This window comes from Thalassophryne amazonica, chromosome 15 (assembly GCF_902500255.1).
Source record: "Thalassophryne amazonica chromosome 15, fThaAma1.1, whole genome shotgun sequence".
NCBI classification, from domain to species: Eukaryota; Metazoa; Chordata; class Actinopteri; order Batrachoidiformes; family Batrachoididae; genus Thalassophryne; species Thalassophryne amazonica.
The window spans coordinates 71,996,585-72,006,502 of record NC_047117.1 but is presented as its reverse complement, the minus strand read 5'-3'; the positions used below and the strand labels follow the sequence as shown (position 1 = coordinate 72,006,502).

The 9,918-nt window shown below is 41.8% G+C and overlaps 1 protein-coding gene across 5 annotated transcripts in view; it reads right to left on the bottom strand.

The window, feature by feature from the left end:
* Positions 1-803: 803 nt before the first annotated feature.
* The window catches only part of tbc1d1 (TBC1 (tre-2/USP6, BUB2, cdc16) domain family, member 1), a 103,857-nt gene continuing 94,742 nt past the window's right edge, over positions 804-9,918 (bottom strand). For 4 of the 5 annotated variants that reach the window (XM_034189185.1, XM_034189183.1, XM_034189184.1 and 1 more), the window contains 5 exons: positions 8,488-8,631; positions 5,494-5,653; positions 3,620-3,789; positions 1,643-1,819; positions 804-1,550 (listed from right to left, as the gene is read on the bottom strand). In XM_034189185.1, coding sequence (XP_034045076.1) covers positions 1,275-1,550; positions 1,643-1,819; positions 3,620-3,789; positions 5,494-5,653; positions 8,488-8,631 — 927 coding nt within the window. In that variant the 3' untranslated portion in view covers positions 804-1,274. Of the gene's footprint in view, positions 1,551-1,642; positions 1,820-3,619; positions 3,790-5,493; positions 5,654-8,487; positions 8,632-9,918 lie in introns of those variants that run through there. The other variant, XR_004565417.1, reaches the window with a different exon arrangement.

The following is a 9,918-nucleotide window of genomic DNA, read 5'->3' as shown; positions in this document are numbered from 1 at the left end:
ATAATAATATGAAAAAGTTTTTGGGAATTTTTTGCAAATGTATTAAAAAAAAAAAAAAAAAACTAAGAAATCACGTGTACGTAAGTATTCACACCCTTTGCTCAATACTTTGTTGGCAGCAATTACAGCCTCAAATCTTCTTGAATATGATGCCACAAGCTTGGCACACCTATTTTGGGGTTCTTGTTCACCTCCCTGATTAAGGCCCTTCTCCCCCAATCGCCCAGTTTAGACGGGTGGCCAGCTCTAGGAAGAGTCCTGGTTGAACGTTTCTGTACCCTTCCCCATATTTGTGCCTCAAGATAGTCCTGTCTCAGAGGTCTACAGACAATTCCTTTGACTTCATCCTTGGTTTGTGCTCTGACATGCACTGTCAACTGTGGGACCTTAAATGTAGACAGGTGTGTCCCTTTCCACATCAAGTCCAATCAACTGACTTTACCTCAAGTGTACTCCAATTAAGCTGTAGAAACATCTCAAGGATGATCAGTGGAAACAGGATGCACCTTAGCTCAATTTTGAGCTTCATGGCAAAGACTGAGCTCTTATGTACATGTGATTTCTTAATCCAAAACACTGTCATTATGGGGTATTGTGAGTAGATTTTTGAGGGAAAAAATTTCAACAATTTTGGAGTAAGAGTGGAACATAAAATGTCGAAAAAGCGCACCACTGTGACTACTTTCCAGATGCACTGTGTTTTAGCTTTGCTGAAGCTATACAAAGGCATAAAACACATTTATTTCAGAAACTCAGAAATCAAACATACAAGTACAAGTGCAAATGTAACTGAACTGTATCTTTTTTTATTCTTATTCTTACAGTAGTGGAGCAGGGACAGTGCTGTCTTTGGGGACTGTTGGTCAAACAGAATAGGTGCTATCCTGTTTTTTCTCTCTCTCGCAGTTTGTTGATCCTCTCTTCCTCTTTAGTCTTCATGTGTCTTGCTCAGTTCATGGTAATGCAGAAGGTCTGGATCGAGCCCAAGCTGTGATGATTTGGGATCGGTTTTGTCCTCAATCTCTGTTGGGTCAGTTTTTTTGAAAAATAATTTGTGCAAATTTGGTTGGGGTAATTGTTTTCAGCGTGGTCCATGAAGACCATTAGTTTGAAGTCCTACCTCCTCCACAATAAAAGCATTCTGGAGCTCAATGGGTTGGGGAACGTATTAAATGTGGAGGTGAGGCGTCACCATCGTCCCTTAACAATGGACTTTGTTGACAACCTGCTTCTCTTCCGGTCAACCTCACCATCCAGCGGGTTGGTGGCTGCAGTTACAAACCCTGTGGCAGAGCTAAAGGGTGTGACTGGGACGCCCCCCTCCTACCCTCACCTGGGGGTTTCTCTGGGGGAGAGGTGTGTGTGAGCAGGTGTCCATCGGGGGAGGTGTGTATGCCGTGGCTGCTGAGAAGACTGTGGAGGTGTGTGACGGTGCTCAGCAGCTGGCTCTTCTCCTCCTCCAGCACAGACACCTGCTCCTTCAGATGGCTCTCTGACTGGACCAAGACCTCCACTCGCCTCTCCAGGCTGCACACGCGAGCTTGGGACACCTGGGTGGGGTCAGCAGTACAGGAAGCGTGACGATCGAGACGGATGAGAGACTCCAAACACGAGCTATGCATTTGTGAGAACGTGCACGTACCTGCAGCTCTTCAAGCAGGTCGAGGTTTTGCTGTCGGAGGCTCTGATTGCTTCTCTCCAGCTGTGCAGCTCGTTGGTGTTGGTTGAGGGTTGGGGACGTGTCCAGAAGCTCGTCCTGCAAGACGTGGTACTCCACTTCATAGGCCTGGAGCTGCTTAGATACATCCATAGCAGAAACCTGATGCACACAAACAACATTTATAGTCGATGGACCGGCAAGTTTTCGGTTTCACTTAAGGGCACTTGAACAACACTTACAATCCAGCCAATGTATGGTGGTCATCCCAGGGTGGCAGCTATGTCCAGGCAGGGTTCAATTTTAGAATTACATACAGTAACGGTCAGCATTTAAAAATCCAAATGGGGTTATTCCACCCGTTCCATCCCATTTCATCATCCAGAATAGAAAATCTGGATGCATTTTAAAGCATCATAGTTACTTCTTGATCCATCTTTGTCAATCTTGAACAAGCTTGGCATATGTAGTAGTTATGGCCATCATTAGCACCAGGTTTGAAATCGGGGACAAATTTTCAAACTCATCCCAACTCGCAAAATCGTCACTCGTGTGTGGTAACCTCTGTGTGCTCGTAGTCTTAACAGCTTCAATCACGTTTGAATGTCTTTAAATGGGGTGTTCCTAGTGAGTCCGCCTTGAATTGTGTTTGATCGCACTCCATCTGGGTTACGAATTTGAAGCCGAAGCAGCACTTCTTGTGGTTCTGTTCGAGGGTGCAGGTTTCTTACTTTAGCTTTCAGGCAGGTTGCCAGGTCTGCACTTTATAAACCAGCATGTTAGGAGGCAAGTCAGATGAAGGCATTTCATCCCGTTTTTGCACTTTTTTTGGATCGTGGGCGATCATAGTAAAATGGCATCCAAAACCAATAATTTGCTCCACTTTTACCGAAAGTAGACCAAGTTTCCCAAGGGATCAATAAAGTACTATCTAATCTAAAGATTAGTTTTTGACACCTGTACAAATTGAAATCGACCTTTGTCACCATTTTGTTTTCTGTTTTTACTTCATAACAGTCAGTCAGAGATAGTCCAAACCATACCTTTTTGGAATATTTATGATCACACAAATAATGTGGTATACTTTTAAAAAAATTGGAGCATTTTTAAAATTCTGACCCCTGTGTAATCTCCATTCACCCTGACCTGGCTCAAGCAGCCACTATGGGATGGCTACCATACGTTTTCGTGGTATACCGATGCTGAACTGAAAGTGTAATTTCATCGTCGTAGGTGGTACCGATTAGGTCAAAAATGGCTTTGGGTTCATGGACTATTGGAAGAGTGTTATATATATTTTTTTTTTTAAACCTCGGAAATTCATTGACCCCTTGGACGATGTAATTTATAAACAAACGTTGATTTTTGTATGTAGGCCATATCTCTTCACTGTGAACAGATAGTCTCACGTGGATGGGGGGTGCTGACAACCAGAAAAGCCAGTGCTTAACTCAAAAGTCTGATCAAAAGGTACATGCATACTTTGAAAAACAACAAAAAAAAAACTCCCCTGATAACAAATCTACACTCAGAATCCTTAACACCTCCTCCCCCACACAAATATCAGGCCGATGTACAAAACGTGACATTAGTTGCATACATGAGACTGACTCATGATGAAAAGACTCGTGTGCTGAGTGAATAACCGGTGAACTGCGAGAAGATTGACAGCTCCAATGTTACACAAAACAACACATTTGGACACACATACAAAACAAGATCAGACTCGGTAAAGGAGCTCACCTGACTAGATTTATATCTACGCATTCATTCAACCCATTCCAAGAACCTTAGTAAAAGTCAAGAGTTTTAACACACTTCCCATTCAGCTGAATGAGAAAGCCCGTCCAAACATCTGACAGTGCAAATAAAATAATAATAATAATAAATCTTAATCAATTCAGGTGTTTCGTTTCAACACATGCCTAAGCCACACAGGTTAACTGTGTGTGTTTCTCCAACCTGATTAATGGTTTTCTCCATCTGCACCAGACCCAGGTTGGGCAGGGTGGTCTTGATGAAATCCACAATAGACTCCAGACTCTCGTGTTGCAGGATCAGAGGCTTATGGCTCCCCAGCAGGCTCAAGGCCACCTTGAAGATGACCTCTGACCCCTGCAGAAACAGCATGTCTGACAGAGCAGAATACAAACGGGAATCAATGACAAAAACAACAACAAAACACACCCAACACTTTTTTCCCCTCCTCATTTTTTTTTCTTTTTCCATTACATCACAAAGATAATAATGACAGATAAATGGTTTATGGTGTTTATCCAAGTCTTAAAAGAATTCAATCGCAAAAACATACTTTGACGTCAATAAAAAGGTTATTCAAAGATGAGTATAGGCCAGGGTAAATACGGAGTCAGAGTGGGTGTGTGTGTGTTTGTGTGTTCTAGGCGTGCATCAGGGTGTGGTTACGGTTGGGCAGGATTGCATGAGATCAGACAAAAGATTAAGGAATGGGTGTGGAGGTGCAGAGCCTCATGTATGATATCACTGCACTGATGATGGCCCTCACGTTGTGCAAACGCACCCTGACACACGCAGAGCGTTATGCTCTGAGGAGCGCGAGGAGCCAGTGAGTCTGGTTCCGGTTCAGTAACTGAGTACACAGTTCAAATTTAGGCAGGGGGGGGAGAACAGTATTAGTAGAGGACTGAGGTGAAAGATGCACATCATTTAGGAGAGGATAACTCAACTGTTCTAGACTAATATGACCCCAATAAACAACTTGGGATGTGTGTCAAAATCTCTATCAGGGACAAACTGCCTGAAAATGAGTCCCGAGTGTTGCTTCAAATATAGCTGTATTTTCTAAACTGCAGCAGCTACAGATTTCCCAAGGTCCTCAATATGTTCAGAAGACCAGTACATGTTTAGAAGCATTATAGAAGAGTGCAAAATTTTGATATTTTAAGAGAAAATGGCCAGGTAAAATAAGTGGATCAACTTTTTACCGTACATCGAAATACAATGAAACTTCATTTTCAGTCATACTGTTATCAATGGAACATTGATTTCAAGTGAAAAATACAAAATAAAACTTGTTTCTTTAGCAGACAGCAGTATCTAGAGATCTTCAGGGAAATTTACCAACATGTATGCACATAATTTAAGCCCAGAAAGTTTAAGTTACTAAATATGTGGTGATTCTGGACTGTGACATTTGACCAAATGTTTTCCAGCGGTTTTCTCTTAAAATATTAAAATTGGAAATTTTACACTCTTCTGTGACCCTTCTAAACATGTACTCGTCATTCTGAACATATTGAGTATCTTGGAAATATATTGAGTATATATTGAGATATTGAGTATCTGTAGCTGCTGCAGTTTAGAAAATACAGCTGTATTTTAAGTAACACTCGGGATAAAAAATTTTCATTTTCAGGCTGTTTGTCCCAGATAGAGATTTTAACACATATCCCAAGTTTTTCCACTGGGGTCATATTAGTCTAGAACAGTTGAGTGATCCTCTCCAGAATGATGTGCATACATGTCTAAGCTAGGTCCTAGACTATATGGAAGGAATGAAGGAGATAAAGATGTGCGTTTAAAGAAAGAAAATTGCTGACTGTGACAGTACTGTTTACATAGTTGAAAAAAAAAGCTTACTCCAGAGAAAGCAACAATGAAAGGATGCCCGCCCCAAATACTAATACTCAGATGTCCGCTAGAATACGTAGTAATCCATAGAGTGCCTTCATCCTGCTCTTCCGTCTGTCTGGACGAATTTATGCTGAAACAACTCTCGTCTTAGTGTCCAAGGAGTCTTGGTGAGCATGTAAAAGTTTCCCGTAAGAGCAGATAAAAAGGAAGTCTTCAATGCTTACCGAAGACTCTGGCCACAAATCCGAGGGGGAAGTGAGAGGCAAAAGCGGTGAGGAACCAGGGGGTGGCGTACAAACTCGGCCCGATCTCATGCTGTTCGAGGTGACTGTACAAATCTCTGTGGTAGTCATGGAGCAAACGTGATAACTCGTACATTTGAATCTGAAATTAGCAGCACAGTATGTACAGAACATGCTTTGATAATATTATTTATTTATTTATATATATATTTTAATGACTGACAACAAAACAACTCTATAAATATTTGAATCACAGAATGTTAAATACCCACAAAGTGGCTCTGGTCAAAATCATCAACTTGCAAAAATAAATATTAAATTAACATAAACAGCATTTATATGAAACTCAAAGAGTAATGATCGTTTTGTTAGCAAAAAGCTGCGAGATGATGGCCCGAACTCTCACAGCTGGAGAGTTTGGGCCGTCAACTCCTGGCTGCGTTTTCCTAATGTGGCTACTAGTTTAGCGTGTGCCAAATGTCGAAGTAAATTCAAAGAAAGATGGATACAAACACCAAGCCCCCCCACCCCCCAAAAAAAATTTAAAAAAAGATTTTGACAGTTGCTTCAACTCAACTGATGGCAATTTGTCAGAGTGATGAACAACTTCTCACTAACAAGAATGTGCATGCGTTAACCATTTTATTACCTAACAACATAACTGCTAGGAAACCACAGTAATGTCAACACTGACAAACTGGAGTGATACGCTAAAGATTACATTCACTCCATCACTTGCCCAAGGTAACAACTGTTAATTAAAGTCCTATAAAACACTGTGTTCTATGGGAAGAGGGTGTGGCTCCACCCGGCTCCACCCATCCATTCAGGTAGCACAGAATTGTGCTGCAAATGCCACCACCTGAATAAATTTGCAGCTTGAATTTTGGTTTCAGTTTGGTCTGAAGCTTCAATGTGCATGCAAAAGATAAAGCCAAAGTTATATAAGAACAATATTAAATCAAAATCCCATTGATCACTAGTCTATAACATGGCTGCATTAATACTGTATAGAAAGACAACAAAGCAGCTGCATCAAAATCAGCATTTTACTCACCTTTCATCTTCAGTATTCCAGCTATTGAAGATGGTTATCGTAGCAAATCATGAATGATTTCTTGCCTCTTTTTGGCCCCACACAAACTAGAGAAGGTGCACTCAAGTGTGGAACTGGACAGATTGGTTTCGTCTTAACTGAATTTCATTGTGTCCACTGGAGAGACATTATAAACCAGGTGTACTCTATTTTCCGGAGTACGAGGTCTGTTAGAAAAGTATCCGACCTTTTTATTTTTTTCAAAAACCTGATAGATTTGAATCACGTGTGCTTGCATGAGCAAACCTTGAACCTTCGTGCGCATGCGTGAGTTTTTTCACGCCTGTCGATTGCGTCATTTGCTTGTAAGCAGCCTTTGTGTGAGGATGGGTGGAGTCTCTCGTCGTTTTTTCTTTGCAAGGAAATGGAACGACTGGAGCAGCGCGACTGCATCAAATTTTGCCAGAAACTGGGCGACAGCCAGGTGGAAACCATTCAGATTATTCAGGCGGCTTTCGGTGATGATCCTCTGGGCATCACACAGATTAAGGAGCGGTACAACCGGTTTAAAGACAGCCGCACAACGGTGGAGAGCGCGCCGCGCTCTGGGCGGCCATCAACATGCTGAAATGACCAGATCATTCCAAAGTGAACGCTGTGGTGATGTGGGACCGTCGTGTGACTATCCGAGAAACTGCGGAAGAGGTGGACATCAGCACTTTTTCGGCACATTCCACAGTGACAGAAGATTTTGCCATGAAAAGAGTTGCAGCGAAATTCATCGGCACGAAGCTGATGGCGGAACAAAAGCGCCACCGTGTTCTCGGATAGTCACACGACTGAAAAGCCATCTGAATCTTCCGAATGGTGGAAGAGCTGAGCATGTCAAAACGTGTCCTGTGAGACTTCAACACGAAGGCGCTTTTGTTCCGCCATCAGCTTCGTGCCCAAGCCATTGGCATGAATTTCACTGCAACTCTTTTCATGGCAAAATCTTCTGTCACAGTGGAATGTGCAGAAAAAGTGCTGATGTCCACCTCTTCCGCAATTTCTCGGATAGTCACACGATGGTCCCACATCACCACAGCGTTCACTTTGGAATGATCTGGTCATTTCAGCATGTTGATGGCCGCCCAGAGTGTGGCGTGCCCTCCACCGTTGTGCAGACGTCTTTAAACCGGTTGTATCACTCCTTAATCTGTGTGATGCCGATAGCATCATCACCGAAAGTCGTCTGAATAATCCGAATGGTTTCCACCAGGCTGTCGGCCAGTTTCTGGCAAAATTTGATGCAGTCGCGCTGCTCCAGTCGTTCCCCCATTTCCTTGCAAAGAAAAAAACGACGAGAGACTCCACCCATCCTCACACAAAGGCTGCTTACAAGCAAATGATGCAATCGACAGGCGTGAACAAATTCACGCATGCGCACGAAGGTTCAAGGTTGGCTCATGCAAGCAGACGTGATTCAAATCCATCGGGTTTTTGAAAAAAATTAAAAGGTCGGATACTTTTCTAACAGACCTCGTATAGGTCACTTTTTTTTTTACTAGTTTGGGGGGCCCGTAACTTATACTCTGGTGCGACTTATATACAGAGATATCCCACATTTGTGGTTAATAAGAATAACTATGATTATTTATATATGATTTTCCTTGGAATCAAAGCACTAAACAAAATAAACTAATAAAAGAAGTTCCAAAAATAAAAAGCACACTCCAACAATGCACAAAATCCAAAATTAAAGAGCTGATAATACAAAAAAGGTGCGATTTACATTCCAGCATGACCTCTACATGGGTTTTTCTTCTTCAAGAGGCATTGTTAAAAATTTGTGACTTATACTATGGAAAATATGGTGAATCCAATCAAGTTAAAAATCATACCTAGATATCATCTTGATAAGAGACATTTTAAAGCCAGGTGTAATCTTGGCCTGTTACCTGCAGTACGATCATGTCAGGTCTGTACTGTTTGCGCAGACCGACATCAAACATGAGAAATTTGAGCATGTTGAAGGCCTCCTCTTCATCCATGTGCAGCAGCAGCACTCCCGCAATGAAGGACAGACCCTGGCAGTAACCCACCTATAAATAAAATAATAATAATAATAATAATGATAATAAAAAAAACAAACACTTGACCTTAACATACACCTTAACAAAGAAAAATAGTAAAATAAATAAATAAACAAATCCCCAAGCACTAAATATATTGCACAGGTTAATATACTTTGAGTCTGCTGAGGAGATCTGGTGTGAGGTCCAAACACAACTGGAATCAGAAAAGTAAATCACACAATACCAGATTGGAAGCAAACTTTTTTGGAGTTATTAAATCAAAATCGATCAACTCTGTCTTTACAACCATATCACACTAAAGTTACCAGCACAGCCAAATGGCATGTTAATCCTTCTACAGAAACGTGTCATCTTTTGGTTGAACATTTACTCTTGTTCAATGCTACAAATACCATCAGTAACCTCATGAATATTCAGAATGTTCAAAGAAAATCCCATATTATTCATATTACCAGGTGGTGCAATTTATTTTAAATCAAGGCCTGCATTTTGCACTGAGCAGTGGTTAGTACAGTTGGTTTCAGTGCAGAAGGTTCCCAGTTCAAACCCCGCCCCTGCCCATTTCTCCATCTAATGTAGAGTTGCGTCAGGAAGGACATTCGGTGTAAAACTTGTGCCAAATCAACATGCAGATCCACTGTGGATCAGCTGTGGAGACCTTGAGTGAAAACAAGGGAGCAGCCAAAGGGACTTACAATTGTGCAGAGCAACGATACGGGCAGAATACTCGCAGCTGTCTGATGATTATCCTATGATCGTTATTATTATTTTCACCAGTATACTGTGAGGATATACTAATGTTCATTCTGACAGTTATGGTGTAAAAAAAAAAAAAGGGGGGGGGGGTGCAAATACTAATCAAGGTGAAGTTGTTGATCATGAAACTAGGTCACCTTGGTGTCGAGTTAAAATGTCACACCAGTGCCAAATGACATCACCCCCTCAGTACAATGATGCCATACACTCGGCTGTCACAACACAAGTATGTTTTTGATTCATGCAACAGCATGACCGGTGTAGGGCAGGAGAGTAAACTCGTCTTTAACTGGTGCAGACAGGATGCCAGAGGGGCGCTGGTGCGTGCTATTGTGCACAGAGAATTTTGAAATGTTCAAAAAAAATCTTTCATGCACAAATGTCGTGCTATGTGGCGCGATCTAATCTCCAACATGACGTGCAGTTCGTCAAGTGGAGTAAACAAGAAGTGAACAGAGCGAGTGGTGACGTCAGTGGATCGCATCAGAGCGCAGCTTGTCTGAAGGGTTATAACAAGAAGTTAAATCTGTTATAAAC